Genomic DNA, 24187 nt, shown 5'->3' with positions numbered 1-24187 from the left:
TTCTTCCCACTGAAACTGAAAGTGATGATGTGTTGCTGCAGCGAGGTTGGAGCCAAATCTCCGACACACAGCCTGCGTGGCTGCTCTGACCTGTTAATGTAGATAATAAAGACGTTCAAGTGAGGTCATTGGTTTGGGCGTAGGCCTCACATGTTTTCATGATGTTTGATCAGTCACGTGACGACATGTTTTTGTATTGTTCATGTTCGTGCAATTTGCTAAATTGCCTTGCAAATTAATGCTTTGCTACCTGTTAAAAGCCAAATCCTTCCATGTAATGATTTTTACACGTAATTTATATTAGTTCACACAAACACTCCATCCATCTGTTCCTGGCCCGGCCCCTCTGTCAAATTTTAGAACCCATTGTGGCCCGCGAGTCAAAAAAATTGCCCACCCCTGCCTTAGAGCCTAGTCTCACATGGTGTTGGACCAGATAAAAGGGTAAAAAAACAATTATATTTTGCGACTGACAAAGGAGGTCCCAATGGTGGAATACAAACTCTCTCCTGAAGCCTGCTTGTGGCTAGCAGACCTCCACAATGGCATTCAGCTCCTGAACATGTTGCCATACGCAAGCATATAATTAAACATATACAGTGATATTCGTAATATCTGCCTTCTAATTATGTAGTACAGTATTTATATTGTCCATACCCATTTCCATCCATATACTCTTCCAATTATCTGCACGATGTCATAAGCATGGAATGCATGTATATGCATGGATAATATATCAACCCCCACATTAACACATATATGAGGATTTCTATTGATATTTCGAAATTCATGTCCATTATTTAGCTTCGTAAATTCCCACTAAATTACCATCTCAGTTGTCATAAATATGTACATATTCGAAGAGGGTACATGCTTTGGAAATTCCACATTCCTGGTCAAACTAGCCATATGTTGACAACTTTCATGAACCCACAATAGGGTACTTGTTTTTTTGACCCTGGAATGATGATGGGATGAATTGACCTCTGACCAGAACTTGAACCAGTAGCGTTCCGATTGTGAGTCAGCAGCTCTGCTAGTGCCACCTGTAGGCATTTACATGTTTTAACAGAATGATCCGCGCCAGGTGAGTCGCGGAGTCCCACCGTCGCGGTGGGACGGAGTCGCCAAAAATAAATGTACTAATTACGATTTTGACTTCCGTTTATTCGGGACCCCGGTGTCCTGCCATGAGGTTCAAATGCTGCAATAACCACAGCTGGTCGTCACCCCCCCCCCCCCCCCCCCCCCAGGGTCCTGCTATCTAACAATCCACCCAGCACCTGAACATGAACCAATGTCCCCGCTGCATGCCGTGGTGGATGAATTTGGCTATACTTAGCAATACAAAATATATCTATCGCGCGTAATAAACAAAACAAAACAATTCTAACCACTTCTATACATTTGTTTATTCATATTAATCGGCGTATAAGAAGCTCAATGCATGAAACAAACGAAAGTTTTCATTTAAGACGTCGTACTTAGAGACCAGCTTCAATCGGTCGTATGAATATTCAACAGATCAACTGTTCACAAAATACAACACACACTGTGTAATATTTTTTTTTCTTCCCAAACGACTCTCTGTAGGTGAAACAATACGAAGCCCTATTGGTTGTTATACTTGAACAAGGAGGCAAGGCCACAGGCCACCAAGATATCCACGTGCGTTTGTTTTTTAATCGATGCAAGAAGAATCCGTCCCGTGGTCAGCGCGTCTCACTGTGAAGCCAGCAACCCGACGGCCACGGCTAACACTAGCAGCGATTGATATCTGAATCGGCGCTTAACCACCCCTTCACCATTCTGCACTGACCAGCGTGGGTGATATATGGATTAAAAAAAAACATTTATGAACACGCCAATGCGGCGCGGGGTGGGGGGGCCTTCATCCATCGGTGCGAATTATAATTTTTTTTTTACAATTCATGAATTAAAAAAAAGGTTTATACAGTTATAATACGTGCATGAAACAGATTACTTATAACACATTATATTTCGATTTAAAGCTTTCGTGACTGCAAGGATTCATCTTCTTTGGTTCTTTCGGTAAAGTCACGTAGAATGAGAATAAAATAATAAATTGATCAAATAAAATAAGACAGTCTCGTCCCTTCACCTGATGAAGGCCGCTTGTGTTGTGGCCGAAACGTCGTGAGAATATTATTGTGTTATTTTATTTTATCAATTTATTATTTTATTCTCATTCTACGTGACTTTACCGAAAGAACCAAAGAAGATGATCAACATTATATTGTACATGATCCCTTCATAAATCGATAATTAATTGCATGTATGGTAAAAGTAAGCATTTATTTTCATCGATGTAATGGTTATATCGCTGCGATTCATTCCACTTTTGGGTGGGTGAATTGTTATACCTCCCACGCATTGGTTTGTTGCAAAACAATTGTACGTAAACTTTTCGTTGTACTCCATCACACATTATTTCGTGCAAAAGCTATTGTTTGTAAAGGTATTTTTTAATATATACTGTATCTTCAGTTCATTGGCTTGACAACGAAATTCAACATCGCTAAATGTAGTTGACATTAATGCAATGTCCTCAAGACATAACTATGTTTATGAAGAAGAAAAAGTTCAAACAGAGTTATAGGTGGGGCACTGTGCCGCCATATCCCATGACCTTGCTGTGAAATTATTTATTTTACAAAAAATGACCATGACAAAATCATAGCCTTCCCCATCGGTAATCCATGGCCTTCAACTGACAACAGAGCGAACCTGAACCAGCCAAACTCACAGACGTCAGCGTGACTCTACCATGTGTGAAGTTCGTCCTTGTCAACCTTTAAAATCTACTCGAGCAAGATTTAATTGGACGTTTTTAAGCAATACAGGGTAACACGGGACCCAAAACCCACACTACGTTGTGTGATGATACCATCATGCAATGTGGGATGATACCATCATGTCGTTTTTTCGGGTTGGAATATTACAATCTTGACATTCAGAGCATTCACTGCATACATCGGATTGGCAATCTCATATAGCATCTACAATAACAACACATGCCATGTGTTTACATCTGCAACGGACCATGGATGATGGAAGCACGGCTCTTGTAAAAAAATAATAATAAATGCAATGCAAATCTTGATTTGAATCTTGATTCGAAGCTTGCAAATGTCAAGTAATTGAATCCGTACCAGCTTAACATCGTTTTGAATGTTACCCATTCATTATATGTATAGGTTTTATAAAATCAGTAGGGAATGATATCTAAACCGCTGTGACCCCCCCCCCCAACTCAAACCACTATAAAATGACTTTCAAACGGGTAAACAACAGCGTGGTGAAGTATGGTGAAACGATTTCTGTATCCCATCGTGGCACAAAGAGACCATCATCCAGCACTGGATCTGACAAAGCTTAAGTAAATGTAGCTTTTAATATTGCCGAAATTGACAACAAAAATCAACATTTCGAAATGCAGTCAACATTAATGCAATGTCCTACCTTAAAATAGAAATACAAACAAATAATATACGAGTCAAAAAGGTCATATTAGTTCCGGTCCAGTATAGGAATAACTCGGAACGAATCATGAAAACGTTTCAAATGTATTTTGACTTCAAGGAGTGTTTTCGTACATTGCAGAACACAATGTGTATTGTGAAGAATGCGTTTTGTAGAGGATGAATGTAAACATGAATGTGAAAATGAGATCTATGTGGGGAGCTACCCACCACCTCAACCTATGTACAGGAGGGCAATCCATTTGCCATGCCGTCATTCATGGGTCCATGTGACTCTTCTAAACGGGACCCCATAGCTACATTCCTAAATATAAAAACATATATTAAACGTGTAACGACAGCTCCCCCGAAAAACACCACGAATGTAATTGATTATCATGATTTGTGGACAAGATCCGATTCAATTCTTTATTTGCATTTCCATTGTGGTGAATGTATCACCACCAGTGGCTGCATGGGTCGCATAACGTCCAGCATGCTAACCAATACACCAATGCAGCCCTGTATTCTTTAAGGGTGTGCTCACTTCATTGTTAAACGATACTTAAATCAATTTGTAGATTTCATTCAGATCTGTTTTGGGGGTTTTATTTCCTTCTGTATATAATGAAGTTGAACAATTTCAACGGAAAATATAAACAAAACACGTCTCAAAAACTAACACTGACAAAGCATTGCAACGTAAATTAAAATGTACATATAATAATACAGAGTGTTATTGCAAACAGACAACATGTTGATGAAGAGGTTATTTCAGCAACAGTATTGCCAAGATTTTTGAGCGATTACATATTGCATTGAAATTAATACGAATTGCACTCGTGTACAATCATTAAATATTTGTTTTAGAAATACCCCAATATATTGAAGCACTTAAAATAATACATTTATTGCAACTCTCTATGTACAAGAATTTACCGCAGTTTAAAAATGACACTGCATTGAGTTAAATTGTTTCGCAACCCTCAGAGCATCGCAGCTGAGACAGCAACTTGTTATGACATCTGTGACGGCAGTCTAAGACTCGCTCTCTGACTTAGCTAATAATTGTGTCCAAAGAAAATGAATGTCTCTGTGCTTGAAAAAAACACAACTTATACAACTGGCAACTGGCCCCTTCAAATTTTTTTTTTAAATTTAAAACTGTCAATTTGAGCGAAAGCCTGTAAGTGAAAACTATTGCAAATGGAACTACGCAATAATTGGAACTATCGTTCAACATTTAAACAAACATTAAATACATTTAAATATATAATTTTAAACAGCTGCTTGCGTTGGGTAAATAATGCCAGGACAGCTTAGCTCTCAGTCAAGTAAACTTAACTGCACATACGATTCATTCTTATAAAAAAAAACAAATCCTCATTTTTTTTCTTCAAATGAGCTTAAGTAAATTAGTGTAGCGTTTGGTGCTGTGTGCTTCACAGACTGCCCAAAGCTCTGCTTCTCGTTAAGAATATATTTACACTGGGGAACATGGAGCCTCCGTTTAAGTATTGATGTCACCAGCGTCGTAACAATTCGGCCAAATATAACAAACATCGTTGCACATACACGGGCAAAGGCAATGGGCTGGAGGCAACATGTGTGGTGGTCAGCACTCGGAGTCACACACACACACACACACGTCTACTTTTGAGAATGATTATCATACGGGAGAGCTCGTCTGATTCACGGTGATATGGAGGGCCAATATCGGCGGATCCTATTATTCACGGGATTATCCGCAATTTTGCTCCTACATTATGAGACCACATTTGCCAGTAACAAGATATAGTAATAGGTTGTTGTTTTTTTGTGCCAGATAAAAGGGTAAAAACGTATTACTAAATTTTGCTCCTCTTAAAGAAAACGAATTTAGGAAAACCCCTGCGGATAATCGGGAATGATTAGCTGCTCGACTCTTATCCGTGAAAAATCGCGAGAAATAGGAAGTCACTTTGCTTCGCAGGGCAGGCAAAATTGTGGATAACCACGGATAAGAGGAAGAAATAGGGGCATTGATAATAGGATTTTTGCGGAGCCTGCAACCACCGCAGATAATGAGTTGCAGCTAATAGGGTCGAGGATAAGAGGGTTTCTTCTGTACTATATCCATCAATCTGCTTATAACTCGAGAAATAAAATGTATACAAAAATGAGCAATAGACCAAAAATCTCGCCCAAAGAAAATCCACTTTCCACACACATTATATTTTATCCAAAACGCCTGCTGGCTTAACAAAAAGGTACATTTTACCTACAAAAAAACACTTTTAAAAGTGCAATGTGAATTATGACAAAATGTTTGCAATTCTATAGCAGACGTGAACTAGTAACAAAAAATAACACATTTAGTTTTTTTTTACACATTAATACCCTGTGTTATTTATGATAATGATTATGTAATCACTAACTGCAGCCACATGGTCACAAGTCGCCCTGAAAGTGGCTTCGTCACCGATGTTGGTCTGGTGAGCACGAGTTGTTATTTCAGTAACGGTCGTCAAAGGTCGACGCAAACAATCGTGAGTTGTCTTTTTCGAAAATTACTGAAGGGCATTTTTGCGTGTTGAATATTTTTCCGTAAGATGTTATCTGTTGGCGTTTTTTTTTGGAGTCGTTGCCAGGGTTCGCTCATGATAGACACTCGAGATGAGTTTCAGATTTCATTTTTCTTAAGACATTTTCAGATTTCTTTGGCCCATATTCCGATTCCACTCAGTATCACTGTAATTGGCTCTAAAAGTTTCATAATTACCACTAAATTTTACCCATTTTAATCGTTGTGAACATTAACAATTGAATGCGCAATTTTAACGTAGTCCCGTCAATGAAGAAATAATTTAAATGTAAGCACTACTTTCGTGGGGCTAAGCGCGCAATTGACGCCGCCACTCCCTGCGACATCTTCGCACCTTCGGATCAATCCGCAACAACAACAACAAAAAAACATCTGAACCATCCCAAAAAAATGTTCACACCCAAGGCCCGATTTTCGTTTGTAAAAAAAAAAATTCTCTCTCTCTCTCCAGATCCATCCTAAAACTCGGCAAACGCATCCCTCTCGGAGAAGGACACCGCGCTGGCGCGACCCGTCGCCACGAAGCGCGTCGCGGCCGCCCCGTCAGACGGCGTAGTGGACCTGCCACGCCTCGATGTACTTGTGGAAGATGGTGGTGAGCCGCGCGTCGTTGAGATGCACCAAGGACTCTACGTATCTGCTCGATTCGTGCGAGCTCGCCGACGCGCCCAGCACCTCGCCGAGCAGATCCGTCGAGTCGGCGCCCAGGCGCAGGAGCTCCTCCACCACCACCACGTGGCTCAGTGCCTCCTTCTGGGCCTGCAGCTTGGACTCGAGCTCCTGCAGGGACGTGGCCGCGTCGCCGAACGCCTGGCCCAGTGTGCTCAGCTCGCTGCGCAGGAACCTGCCGTAGCTCTCCGCGCCGTCCGTGTCGTGCTGTATGACCTGGGGGAGAGACGGGGCAACAGCAGCCGCACCTCCGATGAGCACGGTTGGCCACGTACGGTGCGAAAGAAGTTCAACGCACATACCTTTTTGGTAGGGGGCATTCCCCCCCCCAATCGTGAGGCATTTCGTTTAATTTTATGCGTCAGTGTTTTTGTTAACAAGACTCCATCCAGAGGGCGCTTGGCCTACTCTTCCATGCAGGCCACACTTTACTCCACCACACGCGACCTTCGAATCTGCTAATGAATGTATGCTGCCGGGTGGACAGAGTTGGTGGGTATTTAAGAAACGTGCACCGTTTTTTCGACTGCCGCGCCGGGAGATCTTACCGACAACCTTTGGATTAGAAATCCGGCGTGATAACCATCACACTACAGCAGCATCTCAAGATAGAATGTGGGGTACGAACAACCCACCCAAGCCCTGCTCGAATGAGCAGTGCGGGCTGTGCACAGCTTTATTGGCACTCGTGACCAAGAGTTTCCATGGCAAAGACCATGAGGCAACCAATGACCCAATGTTAACTACTCACAAAGCGGTACTGATTTTGTGGACCCCCAGAAGGATAAAGAGCCGAGCACACCCCAGCCCCTCGCCACTGGGAATTAATCTCGGGACCTTCCGGTGGGAAGACGAGTACTTTCAAACCACCCAGCCAGATAGCTTCATTAAAATTATTATTTATTTCCCATCAATGCCGCGTTGCGTCTTGAAGCCCACATTTTCATAACTTCTTTACAACTTTTTTGATTTAAAGCTTTCGTGACTGCAGGGATTCATATTATTGGTTCTTTCGGTAAAAGTCACGTATAAGGGAAACAATAAAATAATACAAATATAAAACAATACAATTCTCACGACGTTTCGACTGCAACACAAGCAATCATCATCAGGTGTGAAAACCACAGCAAGAAAATTTGAAAAAAGTGGCGGGTTTTTTTACATTAGCACCACGGAGAGCGATTTGGCAGTTATTCAGGTGGACGAGTCCATCTATGTTCGGACAAGAGGAGGGGGGAGACGAAAATAGTGGATGCGGTCTGAAAACCACCATAAGCGTGAACAATCAGAATCCATCTTCTCGGTTGAAATTGTCTCTGTGTTTGTATATGTGGATAGCCTCATGAACGAATCTCTCATGGTAGCCAGATGGCTTGCAAATAACCTCTGTCTTGGAGAAGTCAATGTCATGTGAGCCTACTGAATTATAACAGTGATCTGCCACGGCCGAGGTGTTGGTCCTACCGTGTTTTAGGTCTGCTTTGTGTTCACGGATGCGGTCCGAGACATGTCGTTTGGTGTCTCCAATGTAACTACTCCCACAGAGGCAACTTAGTTTGTAGACGCCAGGGTACTGCATGTCCGGAATCACATCTTTTACAGATGGAACCAGATCACGGATGTTATGTAATGTGTTGAATCGGACCTGTATCTTGTGTTTATTCAAGATTTTGGAGATCTTTTCTTTACAACTGTCATCATGGATGCAACGTAAATCAGTCTAAAGTTTGGGAAATATTTTTTCTCCTGAGCAAGAGAGTTGATTGTTTAAGAAGACATTGGCCAAACATTTTAAATAAGGTCTCTACTTGAAAAAGTATTTGAACCCAACACCGCAGCGTGACTGTGGTAGAGCGATTAACTCACAATCGGAAGGAGTTAAAATCCTGCTCAGGGGTTGGCTCAGAACATCATCCAACTGGGATCAATAACATGAGCCCGATGTTGTAGGAACTCAAAAGTGCATGTTCAATTGAGACTGGCTTTGGGTAGCTAATGAGGATAAGCACCATCCCACTTTAACTTTTTGGCAGTATAAAATTATTCCAAATGTCAATATTCATTATTTTCTCTCCGTGCCCTTAAAACCCCGACTGCCCGAAAATGTATTCGCCTTTTGTTTTATTTCTGTCAGGCATCGTTGGGCAGCGATGTGGCATAGTGGTAGCACTTGAGTCTCACAGGAAGAAGGACCTGGATTCGATTGCTGACATTCTGTGCGGAATTCGTATGTTCTTCCCCTGTTCTGCATGGATCTCCTCCAGGGTTTCCGGTTTCCTCCCATCGCTAAAACAACACATGCTATGTCAGTGCTATTGGCCACACATCCCAATGGTGAAAAAAATACCTTAAAATTACTCATTCGGGATTACACACACAGCAGTAACATCGCCGGCTACGGTGAAAACGTGACAGGACCCTCCTGAAAAAGAGCCTCGAGACTCAGTGAGGATTCATGCGTGGAAAAGAATATTCATCCTGAATATGTGGACATCAGTGCAAGTCCTTTACAATAGCCCAATTGTCTGCCGTCCCAATAAAATACAAGAATTAGCACGATGTCAGTTACACATTTAAACACATACTTCGTCAGATACCGTATATCTAAAACAACGTTTAAATAGCTTAAAGCGTTGTCATAAACTGTATGTACACCAGAAGGGCATTCATGAGTTTCGATATGGAAGCACAGTATTTCATCATTTTTGAAATTCAAGGTTCCATGTAAAGCTCGGAATGAATGTTTGCGTGAATTATGTCTGTTGAAATTTCCATAACTCGAACGTTTTCTCTTGGAAAAAGCTCCACATGTGGTCACAGCCAGAAGACGTGAAGCAAAGGGTGATTGGGTTAAAGGGCCCTCTGTCTCCATGTGCCGTAATACACCATTGAATCAAGGGCATAATTCTACTTTTCACACCAAGCATTTGGTTATGTGCCTAAATGCCAGGTACTGTGTGTATATATATAACTCTAGAAAGTTATGTTTCCATATTTCAATGTCGAGAGCTGTTAGAAAAATAAAAAAATAACCTTTTCATACAAATTATACAGTGTAGTACATGCTTTAAATATTGTACATATTAGATTTGCATGACAAACATCAGAATTGTACGATCAACATCCAAAAGGAATGTTACGATGCATCAATACATCGATTCATGCAAATCTGTTTGCTCGCAATACGTGCATTGTATCGAGTGTGTAAGAATGTGGTTTTTTTATTTGCTTGGAATGGTTTCACAAGACCCTCGAGCCGCTCAAGGCCAGATAAAAAATAATAAATATATGAATAATCACATCCCTGATTTACAACAAGTCGTTGAATCACCCAGGGGGGGGGGGCGGGGGGGGGTGCAAAATGTCTGAGCACATCGTTTTTTCTTTGTTCTATGAAGAAGGGGCGTTGCCTATTGTACAGGGTGGCCAAAAAGTCAGGACAAACGTGGTTATTGTATTATATTTATTAAAAACAAATCACATAGGGTTATTTAATTTGTCTTGACGAATGTTCAAACTGAATTCACATTTTTATCCATGCATGAATGAATTCCATTTTGAGATAAATTGAGGACTGTGTGTTTAAGATTACAAGCCTTTTGTCTCAATTCATTCAGGAGTCTTGGTCGAGTTTTGTAAACAACGGATTTGAGGTGACCCCACAGTAATAAGCTAAATTTAATATTAACAATGATAATCGATAAAATAGTAATTCATTCAAACAATTAAGATGTTTCTTTTTATCTCAATGTTAAAATAAATGTAAAAACCCCATGTGCCCTGACTTTGGACCACTATGTATTCATGAATGTCCTTTTTTATTACTTGTGCTCCTGCGCCAATGCCAAAGCAGTAAGCACCACATCATTTGTTTGCTTATAAGGCTGTATCCCTGTAACTACCAGGGGAATCACCCCGTGAGAGTTGCTACAGAGCTCACATTGCTCCAACTACATGGCCTGCACAACTCTCAACGTTTGCGATTGGAAGAGTATCAGCATTGCAGTGCCTTGGATGGCCTGCTCCACAAGGCATCGCTAATGGGATTCACGTATTTGTATTCCTTTGAAGGGAATAACCAATTACGGACAAGGAATACTTTAAATATCACCGCATTATAATCAAATTGTTTCGATGCGAATTCACGTTCGTGGCCCTGAGCCATGGGAGGACATTCCATACTGGGCTCCCCTACTTACGAACGAACTAGGTTCCAGAGGTCTGTTCGTAAGTCGATTTGTTTGTACGTCCAACTTTACTCCTGTCGATTCCAAACATGTCGTATGGCATGTACACTAAACACGGGGAATGCCTTTAAACGTATAATCTCCTGTAGATGTAGATGCCACTGGTTCTTCATGTTCTGCAGATGTAGGTGCCACCACCTATTGCGCGGCAGTTGAACATGCGACTCTTGGTCCGAACAGTCAACTGGACATACGGACAGGTTTGTTCGTATCTATGAAAGTTTGTATGTCGAATGTTCGTAATTAGAGGAGCCCCTGTATTCCCATGCTAGGATCCAGCCTCTAACTCGGATGACAAATGTCAACCTCCCACAATGTGTTATACATGCTACTGATGCCAGACGGATGGTACATTCATTTGCTATAATTGAACAAATGATCTGAACCCAGACAATCCATCACCGAGTGCAATATGCTTGTTATAATTCTATTGAAATGAGAACAGAACCTAGGAATGCACCACTAAGTGGATTGTGTAAAACACTGTTAACCAGGAAACCGTTTTTTTTTAAGTTTAACTCTCACCAGGCCCTATTGTGTATCAAGTGACGTCTCCACCAACTCTTATCCATTCAAACACACTGGCATCTCTGTGTGCGGTGAAGAAAAGACCAGTGCACACAACGTCACCTATTATACACATTTTATGTTTAAGAAGGCAGCGTTGTTGATGCATGTGTTACGTACTTTTTTTGCTACAATTAACACATTTTGATGTGCCAGTATGTAAACAAAGAATATGAATCCCTGCAGTCACGAAAGCTTTAAATCAAAATTAAAATCAAAAGTATTTTCTACTTAAACAAATCAGCATAATCACCGCTGCTATTGATATACTAAATTATGTTTTGAATTCTTCCTCTAACTCGTGAATAATTAGAAAATGCAACTCTGTGTTTTGAGATGTTAACTGACCAGGAGAGCAGGTATAAAACTTTGACCACCGCCTAACTTCCATCGGAAAATTGCTAAGAATAGAGGCATAGACAATGGGGTGAATGACTGAGAGTACACGGCAGTGCATGTCTGCAGAAGGCCTTGATTATACTTCGAATGTACTTTTTGGATTTTATAATTGTGCTAATTCGAATCTCAAAGCAATTTACGAAAATTACCACATTCCAAGAGTATAGTGCAACAATTAGGAAGGTTACAATGACGATATATTTTTAAAACGTATGTCTTGCTATGGTATGAACAGTCTCATTAATACCACTGCTCTGCACGAGGTGGTGAATAGATGGTTTAAATGAAGCTCTTGCCACTTAGATTCCTCGGGGAGTGGTAACACAATGGTTGACACACAAAGTTATGAACTCTGGCAACTTGAGTTTGATTCCTGGCCATGGCGAACATCACTCAACCGAATCCTGGGCTCATTTTCACCAGCCCACAAACAAGAGTGGCGAAGCCTGGTCAAACACCTCCTGTGGCCTACATGGCATGGGGGAGGCCTTCACCTAGCACTGAAATGAGAAAGGCTTGTAAATCATTGCCTGTTGTAAATGAGAACATTCCTGCCGGGTGTATAAACATTTCACTGGAACCAGATCAGCGTCCCCTTTCCTTCCTAGCCCGACTCATTAATATTTACTCTCTAGAGTCGTGCCTTTGAAGCAACGTTTTAAAATAATTTCATAAGCTCATTTACCTTTAATCTTGTTTTAAATAGGGGTCTGTGGCAGGTTATATGGAGAGCGAGGTTAATCTCACTTGTGACTCATTGTACGAACCACAATCATTCTCGAAAGACCAATGAATCCTAAAAATTGCAGCACCTTTTATGGTTTCCGGCAACAACAAAAAACTGCAGTGGAGTGGGGGTTTGAATCCCTAAAATCCGCGAATATCCGTGATTTTTTCAAGTGGAATTTGGGAATAAAATTACGGCTGCCTGCGGATTACACTGTCACTCAATTTTGTTCCTGTGTAGTAAGTGTTATTTTGTAATTGCTTGTGCCTAAAAAGTATAGAAAATGGCTATTATTCCCCACAAACTTTGCTTTTGTGACCAGAACAGTGATATTTTGAAATTTACCTATTTTCAATGAGAAAACGGGCGAATTTGTGTCTTTTCGTTCACATAAAGCCAGAAAAAACAACATATGAATCAAAATTAACATGTATTTATACTAAAGTAATACAAAAAATACTACAAAATATTTAGAAGTGAGTAGTTTTTCGAGATTTACGATTATACTGTAAATCACTTTCACGAATCAGCCCCCAAATGTAGTCTCCCATCATGTTCTCCTTATACTGTCCTTGGTAGCGGCGTTCAAAGTCCAGTATATCCTGGTGGAAGCACTCGCCTTGCTCCTCCGAGTACGCTCCCATGTGCTCCTTAAATTTATCAAGATGAGCGTCAAGGATATGGACTTTGAGGGACATCCTTCAGCCCATTGTGCAGTAGTTCTTCACCAGAGTCTCAACCAGCTCCACATATTATTGGTTTACTATATGGTATTCATTATATAGTGTAGTGTATACCCAGTTACTTTGTGATTAATAGCTCAGCTTATTGAATATATTAAGTACATTTAGTATATTGATGTAATATAGATTTAGTTTTTTCACATCGGTTTACTTTATGATAGTTGGTAGTTGGAGGCCTTTAGCGTCCATATACTAAATGCCTCTGTTGATATGTAAACTTTAAAACAACTATTTCTGTCACAAGCTAATCCCTCAGCTATTTCAATGCTAAATTCTCCTGCTTTGATAGGTAAACTCCTTTGCCAAGGCTCTCCACGCCTCTCACCGAGGTTAAAAGACGCTACAAATCTTAACAGCGTTCATTCAAGCTCTGTCGTCCCGACAGTTCTGTTCTATCACCTGAAGAAGGCTACTTGTTCTTTGGTTCTTTCGGTAAAGTCACGTAGAATGAGAATAAAATAATAAAATAAAATAAGACAATAAAATTCTCATGACGTTTCGGCCACAACACAAGTAGCCTTCATCAGGTAAAAGAACATAACTGTCGGGACTATTTGAAGCGCTGTCGTCCCGACAGTTCTGTTCTCTTCTTTCACCTGAAGAAGGCTACTTGTGTTGTGGCCGAAACGTCGTGAGAATTTTATTGTCTTATTTTATTTTATTATTTTATTCTCATTCTACGTGACTTTACCGAAAGAACCAAAGAAGATGAATCCTTGCAGTCACGAAAGCTTTAAATCGAAATTCAGCTCCACATAGTTTTCGACCTTGTGATTGCCCAGGAAGCCACGAACTACTGCGACAAAGCTGTTCCCAGCCGCTTTCTCCTTACTAGTGAGCTTCTTGGGGAATTAATTGCACTACAGGATCTTCTTTATCTGTGGTCCGACGAAGACACCGGCTTTGACCTTTGCCTCAGACAGCTTAGGGAAGAAGTCTTGAAGGTACTTGAAGGCTGCCGACTCCTTATCTACAGCTCTGACAAATTGTTTCATAAGGCCCAATTTGATGTGCAGTGGTGGCATCAGCACCTTCCGGGCGTCCACCAGTGGCTCCCACTTGACGTCGTTCCTTCCCACAGAGAACTCGGTCCGCTGTGGCCAGTCCCGCCTGTGGTAGTGCACTTTGGTGTCTAAATCTTTTCTAGTCGTTTTGTATTACTTTAGTATAAATACATCAAAATTTCTAGATTTAAAGCTTTCGTGACTGCTAGGATCCATACTCTTTGGTTCTATTGGGTAAAGTCACGTAGGTGAAAATAAAATAACAAAAAATCACGACGTTTCGGCCACAACACAAGCGGCCTTCATCAGGTGAAGGGACGAGACTGTCTAGAGGACAGCGCTGTCCTCCAGACAGTCTCGTTGTACTACGTAGACAGAGTTCACCTGATCAGTCTCAATGATGGTCCCCGTTGCCTTCACATGTAACCAGGGGCGGAGTCAAAGGGGGTGCTGGGGGGGGGGCATAGCCCCCCCTGAAATTTTGGGAAAGTCGGTCATCGAGATAACCGGATATCTGGCTGCTGCAAAATGCGGCAGGCTGCCACCTCGTGCTGCCCTGCAGGCTGCCACCTCGTGCTGCCCTGCAGGCTGCCACCTCGTGCTGCCCTGCAGGCTGCCACCTTGTGTGCTGCCCTGCAGGCTGCCACCTTGTGTGCTGCCCTGCAGGCTGCCACCTTGTGCTGCCCTGCAGGCTGCCACCTTGTGTGCTGCCCTGCAGGCTGCCACCTTGTGTGCTGCCCTGCAGGCTGCCACCTCAGGCTGCCACCTCGTGCTGCCCTGCAGGCTACCACCTTGTGTGCTGCCCTGCAGGCTGCCACCTTGTGTGCTGCCCTGCAGGCTGCCACCTTGTGTGCTGCCCTGCAGGCTGCCACCTTGTGTGCTGCTCTGCAGGCTGCCACCTTGTGCTGCCACCTTGTGCTGCCCTGCAGGCTGCTTGAGCGGCAGCCTCTAGAACTAATCGAACTCATTAGCCACATCAGCGGCTCCGACCTATTAACAAACTCCGTGTTCAAATCCAATAAAATTTGTTTTATACATTTGTGGCGCCCATTGGAAAACATTACACTGGCTATCTCAGAATATTGAAGTCAGCCCCCTCAAAGTCAAAATCCTGGCTCCGCCTCTGCATACAACGTATGAACTATATACTATACAAACTATACGCTGTATTTACACACGTAGAGGCAGAGATTAATGTTGCTGCTTTCTCCCTGATTTTAGAGGCGGAGAGACAAATATTGCGTCTGGTGGTCTATACTGATATAGTATACTATAGTACATTTATAAAAAGTTAGAAATGTATTGTTGTTAATGGTGCTACCTTACATTGAGATGTAACTCTGTACTGCAGCAATACGCCCAGCTTCTAGAGATAGTGTTACTGGACTTTGCTACAGAGATGATGACGACGACGATGGAGATCGCAATCACAACTGCATATAAGGTAACCACGATGTCAATCATCCACTGCTGGATGAACAGCTCCGCACGCTGTGTTGGTGCACGAGGTGTTTGACCATACTTCACTATGCACAACGATGAAAGTGGAGCCGTCGCACTCATTATACACAAGGTGCTCGCCACAAATGCAGCACAATACTTTGCTGATCTCGTCCAGGAGCATAAACCATTAAGCGAACTCCGGTCATCCTCGCAGCAGCGCCTTTTGGCTGGCCATTGAACAAAAACGGTCACCGCACATCGCGCGCTTTCGGATGCTCTTCTGCGGCCGTCTGGAATGCTCTTCCAATATTAGGAAGCCACTGGAGCTATTCACTTTTAAATATTAATTTAAAACTGATTTTTTTTTTTTAAACTGCTTTTTGTGTTTAGTTTGGTGTCCTTCCCCACACCTCCGATTAGCACGGTCGGCCATGTACGGTGTGAAAGAAGTTCAACATACATTCATACATATGTAGTGGAGTAGGAAGGTGTGCTGGGGAAACTGCGTGAGTGTATTGATCACACGGACAGTGCAGGGTTTATCTGGGGTCAGCCTGAGGAGACGGTGGAAACAGTGGGGTCGTTTTAGGACAGCCAGGTGAAGAGGCTGGGGTGATGAGGTAACGGTCGGGCCAATTAAGCCAGAAGGGCTGTGATTGGTTGGTGCTGTTGCAGGGGCCGAGGCGTCGAGGTGTCTGGAAAAAGGCAGGTGGTTGAAGACGCGAGGCATGCGGAGACACGCGGACCAATGAATTAGCGGTAATGAGAATGGGGATAAATTGGGGGGAGACAGAGAGAGAGGGGGAGATTGGAGTTGGGAGCTGTGCGGTGAAGACGTGGAGTTCGGAAACAGAGTTTAGAAGAGAGTTGGAGCATAGTGATAGCGAAGCCGAAGCAAGACAAAGCAGTTAGCAGTGGAGTGAGCATAGTGATAGCGAAGCCGAAGCAAGACGAAGCAGTTAGCAGTGGAGTGAGCATAGTGATAGCGAAGCTGAAGCAAGACGAAGCAGTTAGCGGTGGGGTGAGCATAGTGATAGCGAAGCTGAAGAAGACGGAGCAGTTAGCAGTGGAGTGAGCATAGTGATAGCGAAGCTGAAGCAAGACGGAGCAGTTAGCAGTGGAGAGAGCGTAGTGATAGAGGAGCTGAAGACGAGGTGTGCGGAGACAGAGAAGTGAGATTGGGTTTCGCTGTGTGCGACGACGCTGTATAGCGGAGGAGCCGAGGAGGATAGCCAGCAGTGGAGAGAGCGTAGGAATAGAGGAGTTGAAGACGTGTGTGCGGAGTAGAGCGACGTGATACTGGGAACCAAGGTGGTGAGCGAGACGGGCCAGGATACGGTGGAGTGTGGAGAACGTGTTAAATGATGAAAATAAAGAAGTGGTTGAAGAAAAACAAAAGTTGTTCGTGTAAAGTTCAACCACTACATTTGGTGTCAGAGTAGCTACGAACCACGCCGAGATGTCAAAGAAGGCGGCAAAGAGGAAGAACGTGCCGGTGGACTCGTGCGACGACAGCAACGATGAGGACGTGCTGCCCGTGTCCGGCCAAGTGGCCGATACTCTCCCAGCAGGTCTGGTCGACCGGGAAACAACAGAACGAGACGGCGGTTCGAGCGGGGCCGAAGGCCCGGGACCATCGGGGGATTGGAGAGTCCTCATGGCCCAGTGGGAGGCCAGGATGGCGATGCTGACGGAGGAGTTCCCCCACTTTATGACATCGAACCGCATACAACCAATGGTGTCAAGTCGACCAGCAGAGGTTGCCGCGGCATCGGAGCGATTGGAGGAATCCGACGACGAGGAAGCAAAGCCGTCGGGAACGGCACGGCGACTTCATGTGCAGCGGTTCGAGGCCAAAGTTGGGGATTGGACAGCGTTTACACGACATTTCTGTGCAGCTTATGAATCTCTGGAGTGGACTGAGAGTGCCGCGCTGCGGGCACTGCCGACGGCCCTCGATGATGACTCTTTGGGGACATTTAATGGGCTCCCTGCCGCCGTCAGGTCAACACTGGACGGGGCACTTGCGGCAATGAGAAAGGTCTACGAGCCGCGGTCGGTCGCCAAACGTAGATTTCAGCAAAGGAAGCGGGAGGCCACGGAATCCCCTCTTGCGTTCCGAAGCGCCTTGTTGGCCCTCGCTCAAGTGGCATACCCGGCGATGGACCAAGAGGCCCTGGATTCCTTACTGCAAGAGAAACTTTTGCAGTTGTCGAAGGAGCTAAGGATTGTCCTTTCGCTCCCGGACAGCAACGACGACGACGACATGTCGTCTCTGCAGATCGCCAGGAACATCCAAGTCAACCTCGACCTCCGAGACGAGCCAGCGGTGGTTGGTGTGCAGCCGCTGCTGATGAGCGCTGCCGCGGTCGAGAGCGCGGTGGCGGTGAACGAGGCGCCGCCGATTGCAGCGGCGGCCGGGGTGCCATCCGCGGGCGTGCTGCGTCGTCCCGAGGTGTATGGAGGTGGCACGCCGCGAACGTGCTACGAGTGCGGACGGAGAGGACATCTCGCCCGCGACTGCTGGCGGCGCAGGGGCGGCCCTCCAAGGGCGCCGACCAGCTACGACCGGAGATTTCCCCAGGACCGAGGATTCCGGGACCATCCCTATTGATTCGACGAGGGGGTTCGGGCAGGTTTGCAGGCCGAACGCCGGTTGAGCGGCCGCAACTTCGAAATGCTGTCCGGCCCGAGCATGGACGACGGACAGTCCCGCCAGCGGATGGTCGCTGGGACAGGGACGGGTGTGTGTCGGGGACCAGGAGCGGCCCTCACTTAACGGAGGAACGAGGCCCGCCCTTGCCCCATGGTATCCCTTGTAGGGGAAATGGGCCGGCAGCTGGAACTCGCTCCCGAGGACGGACCTTCCATTGACTTTGCGTGTCGCGGTTCTTGTACAAAGTTGTTGTGTTGGTTTGCATGTTGCGGTTCTTGTACAAAGTTGTTGTGTTGTTCATTGTTATGTCGGCGGTACTCCACTACTCCAGGTTCAAAATATCGTCGTAGCTGGGATGGCTAGATTTTTTTTATCACGGGGGGGGGGTGATGTAGTGGAGTAGGAAGGTGTGCTGGGGAAACTGCGCGATTGTATTGATCACACGGACAGTGCGGGGTTTATCTGGGGTCAGCCTGAGGAGACGGCGAAAACAGTGGGGTCGTGTTAGGAAAGCCAGGTGAAGAGGCTGGGGTGATGAGGTAACGGTCGGGCTAATTAAGCCAGAAGGGCTGTGATTGGTTGGTGCTGTTGCTGGGGCCGAGGAGGCGTCGAGGTGTCTGGAAAAAGGCAGGTGGTTGAAGACGCAAGGCGTGCGGAGGCACGCGGACCAATTAATTAGCGATAATGAGAATGGAGATAAATTGGGGGGAGACAGAGAGAGAGGGGGAGATTGGAGTTGGGAGCTGTGCGGTGAAGACGTGGAGTTCGGAAACAGAGTTTAGAAGAGAGTTGGAGCAAAGTGATAGCGAAGCCGAAGCAAGACGAAGCAGTTAGCAGTGGAGTGAGCATAGTGATAGCGAAGCTGAAGCAAGACGGAGCAGTTAGCAGTGGAGAGAGCGTAGTGATAGAGGAGCTGGAGACGAGGCGTGCGGAGACAGAGAAGTGAGATTGGGTTTCGCTGTGTGTGCGACGACGCTGTATAGCGGAGGAGCCGAGGAGGATAGCCAGCAGTGGAGAGAGCGTAGGAATAGAGTTGAAGACGTACGTGTGTGTGTGTGTGGTGTGTGTGTGCGGAGCAAAGCGATGTGATACTGGGAACCAAGGTGGTAGGCGAGATGGGCCAAGCACGGCGAGCGAGCCGCGGTATCCAGGACACGGCGGAGTGTGGAGGACGTGGTTAAACGATGAAAATAAATAAGTGGTTGAAGAAAGACGAAAGTTGTTCGTGTAAAGTTCAACCACTACACATACAACAGTGAGTGCGCTGGACTATGACGAAATACAAGCTCGGCCACCTGATGTGGATTCCCGGCCACGGCTCACATCAGTGGCACAGGTGATATGTGAACCAATTCTGGCAAGAAACCCGTCCCCAAGAAATGGCACGGCATGGAAAGCGGGCTTCATACAGCAGTGGAATGACAAAGTGCCGTGACAATAGTTTTTTTATATATATAAGAATTCGTTGGTGCCATCAATCATACTTTAGACAACACAGCAAAGATGTCCACCTCATTGATGGCCCCTTGTCTTATACAGAACCACAAGGACAAACCCAATTCGCATGCAACGTGGGGCCAACATTGGCATGTGGTTAGAGCTGGACCAACGCCAACGTTGTCCCAACGTTCCATGTTTACTGGGACAGAACCGCATGCACCTCTGAGACACGGAGGTCCATGTGGTGTTGTTGGTGGCTTGAGATTGGTGTTTATTTAGTCAGGATTCAAATATGTTTAGTCTTCGTCTAGTCTGTCGTCTTCTTTCATACGGATGGAACGCGTGTCGCAATCATGAATCGATATCTCGACAGAGTCTCGTTGACATAAAACCGTGGACGTTAAAGGGCAATTCACATGGTCATCAGAAACCGACTAAAACACCGGTTCAGATGTACAAAGTGCACCCGAGGCGTCCATCCCACTAGTGTGGCCCCTAGCCTTGCGACACACATCGCTATATCACGTGTATGAATGTTGAACTTATTTTGCACCGTACGAAGCCAACCGTGCTAATCGGAGGTGTGGGGAAGGACAGCAAACTAAACACAAAAAAAGGAGTTCTACTTTGTCAATCGAGATTATTAAAAATGCATAGCTCCAGTGGTTTTCTAATATCGGAAGGAAGAGCGTTCCAGACGGCCGCAGAAGCGCATCTGAAAGCACGCGATGCCGTGACCGTCTTTGTTCGATGCTTAGCCAAAAGCCGCTGCGAGGATGACCGGAGTTTGCGTGATGATGTATGCGTGTGGGTGAATTCTGTATAGAAATGTTAACAAGGGGCAGCCCTGCAATTCCCTCCTCACGCCACTGCTGTCGGAAGGGCCTCCGGTAGGGGGAGCTCTAGGGAGCCTGTCTAGAGGGCATTTGGCCTACTCTTCCACCTTCGCCAGACGTCTCAGAAGAGGTGATGTAAGGACATGGCGTGCGATCACGATCTTCTGAGATCTCGGAAGCTAAGCAGGGTTGAGCCACCCTGCAAAACAGTCTACACACAAGAAGATTGGTCAATGTTACTGCTCATTCGCTTGCCTTGAGATATACTGTACTCTAAATAAACTGAAGATACACAGTGCTGTATAGACACCAGGGTTCGGCTACCAAAAGAAGAGATTTTATTTCGAAATCTGTAAAAAAAAACAATATTTCATGATCCACAATGCTGCATGGGAATAACGAGACAGTCCTTATGGGAATAACGAGACAGTCCTTATTTCCGACCCCTGAATGATATCCTCATGGTGGCCTCTAGCCTTGCTCAATGCTGTGCTCTAAATGAAACTAAACTAAATCTGCTATATTTTAGCAGGTAGGACCAACTGAACTGTATAGTTATTTTTTTCAGAAGCGACCTGGCCACAAATGATTGCTCAGCGAAGTCGCTTATCATGCGGAGATGTATAGCAGCCAAGCACGAAACGCGTGATGTTGATTCTAAACCGGAGGACACGGAGAAAGAGAGAGAGAGAGAGATGCAAATTAATATAAATACATAATAAGATTTTTGTTTTGTTAGACCGCGGTAAAATAAATGTGTTGTTAAACCCGCAACCGCCCGACACAGCCATTTAGTAAACTTTGTCACGGAAGCAAAACGTGCCGATTAGTTACCACTTCAGCACGCGCGCGTGTTGGAGAGTAAACACACAACAACTTAACAATTCGAGTACGACGTTCCGCTGGCGACCACAGCCAGCTTCATCGGGCGATTATCCAAAAAAAAACGTGAATAAGTGTCAACTCTATGAACAAATACACAACAAGCGTCAGGGCTCAGGTAATCGAACCGGGCGAGGTAGTTAACATCTCCCCCCACCACCACCAGGTCGTCATCCCCCCTCTTGCCTTGAGCAGGCTCTCAAGGACGCGCGAGTCGTCCTTCGTCTCACGCCTGAAGCCGTCCAAGTCGGAGCCACTCCACGAATTTTTCCGCCGATCGTCGAGGTCCAGCCTGCGGCCGCTGAGGTCGAACTCGACGAGGCACTTGTCGAGGCCGTCCTCGTCGTCGTAGACGCCGTCCGGCACGAAGTAGTAGTGCAGCGTGTTGTTGATCACCTCCGGGTAGATGTTGTTGAAGACGCCGGCATCCACCGCGGCCGGAGAGGACCCGAGGGTGCACAGGAAAAGAAGCGCCCCAGTCACCGTGTACACGCTCATTGTCGGCGTCTGTCGGCGTCTACTGCCGCCGCCTGCCTGCCGCCTGCCGATATCAGCTCCTGTCGCGGAGACGAACGATCGCTGATTTCCTCTGTGCTGTGACGGGTGTCCCACCCGGCGCCAGATGCGACCGCGCGCGCCCCTAATGTTTATCACCTTGGTTCCAAGTGTGTGGGACTCCCTTGCTGCCCTTGAACCTCCTGATGGTGTGTATGGTAATGTAGGGAGGGCATCGGCTGCCGGTTACGTTCGCCGTGCTATTTGCTTTTCCAATCTGAAGCCCACGGGCGAGGCGTCGTTTGCGAAGCGTTTTTTTGTCTGCGTGTTGTCGGGCGCGTTACTGGGGTGGTCAGTGCTCTGGTCCTTTTTTTATTGTGGGACCATTGGGATGTGTAAACGCCCACTCCCCACACACTCGCATCCGTAAATCATCCATCTGTTGCTGTAATTTCTACATTTATTTTTTTATTATTGCCCTCCTCGCGTGTGGCCTCCACGCTTTTGCAAACGTTCATTTAGCAGCTTAGTGTGCCACCACGTGGTAATTACGCGCTATTACATGTTTGCTTTTTTATATTTAAAATCGGTGAATTACATTTATTAAAACAAACTCAACATAAACGTCAATATCACTGTGGCCGCAAAAGGAAAACAAATATATAGGAAGACGACGTTTCAGTCAATGGCCCTTCTTCACAATGGACCTTCATGCCCAGTAAGGGCAGTTGCGTCAGTGATTTGAGGTCCCACAAACTCAACATAAACGTCAATGTCACTGTGGCCTCAAAAGGAAAACAAATATATAGGAAGACGACGTTTCAGTCAATGGCCCTTCTTCATAATTGACCTTCATGCCCAGTAAGGGCAGTTGCGTCAGTGATTTGAGGTCCCACAAACTCAACATAAACGTCAATGTCACTGTGGCCTCAAAAGGAAAACAAATATATAGGAAGACGACGTTTCAGTCAATGGCCCTTCTTCACAATGGACCTTCATGCCCAGTAAGGGCAGCTGCGTCAGTGATTTGAGGCCCACCCCAGAACCATTCTCACGCAGGCCCTGCTTGGCAGACCGCTCTATGGGCTGTGTGTTCCTTTTGACCTCGGCGTTGCGGTTGGATAAGTGCATCGAGCCTGGCAACAGGCCTGGACACAGGCTGTACCAGGGATCGGGAACCTTTCAAAGAAGAAGATAAATCATTTATTTTGACCAAAATAGTTCCAGAGCAGCATCATCACGCATAGCTACTTGTACACAAACTCAGCAGCAGATGACAAATTCTGACTTAAACAAAATCGGTGATGGGATAAACTGCGTCTATTTAGTCGTCGTCGTCCCCAACCCCCCCCCCCCGTAGATATTCTTTAACACTACAGTTTGTACATTGTGTTGTCACCAAGACAACCCATACTGGTGACACATTCTCTACGATTTTTAATAAATTATCTTGACGTAAAACTACATTGAAGATTTACGTTCCTTTTTAAACGGCTGCCCGCAAGGGGGCCAGCCGAAGCTCGCCAAGAGGGAAGCCACACAGCCGCAGGATTGCCGACCCCTGGGCTAGATAAACTTTTTGTTGAGGCCATGTGAAGTGACCATCGATTTAAAAAAAATTAAGAAAACAACACACCACTGCCACCAGTATCGCTAGAACCATCACTACCAAGGGGCATGCTGTTCCAGGCTCAATCAAGTCCCCACGACGGCCTTCAAAGTCACCATTAATGAATGAATGAATTTCTCTCCGCTCAAATCCTCCCCTTGCTCCAAAATGTGTCTTGTTCTTCAAATGCACCATAACTCGATCATAACTAGATTTATTCATAATCATAAAATAGCTCCAGCCATGTATATTAAAAAAAACTATTTCGAGACGTACATTAAAAAGCTCAAATACAGTATTCACATAAATTCTGAGGTTTTTTTAGGGTTGTTACCACGCAGTTCCGGAATAATTGCCACAAGAGGTCGCACGACTATCCTGGCTCAAGTCAACATTCTACACTG

General features: G+C 45.1%; 1 protein-coding gene across 1 annotated transcript; it reads right to left on the bottom strand.

Moving 5' to 3' along the window:
* Positions 1-1393: 1393 nt before the first annotated feature.
* FIBIN (fin bud initiation factor homolog) lies at positions 1394-22677 on the bottom strand. The gene is made up of 2 exons (XM_032948819.2): positions 21866-22677; positions 1394-6951 (listed from the first exon to the last, which is right to left on the bottom strand). Exons 1-2 carry the CDS (start codon positions 22175-22177, stop codon positions 6610-6612), a joined length of 654 nt encoding a protein of 217 aa, XP_032804710.1. The 5' UTR covers positions 22178-22677; the 3' UTR covers positions 1394-6609.
* Positions 22678-24187: the final 1510 nt, after the last annotated feature.

The sequence above is a fragment of the Petromyzon marinus genome, chromosome 7 (assembly GCF_048934315.1).
Source record: "Petromyzon marinus isolate PM22_M1 ecotype Great Lakes invasive population chromosome 7, UKy_Petmar_22M1.pri1.0, whole genome shotgun sequence".
In the NCBI taxonomy this organism is placed as follows: Eukaryota; Metazoa; Chordata; class Hyperoartia; order Petromyzontiformes; family Petromyzontidae; genus Petromyzon; species Petromyzon marinus.
Note: the sequence above shows the minus strand (reverse complement) of the source record. Positions and strands in the feature narration are given on the sequence as shown.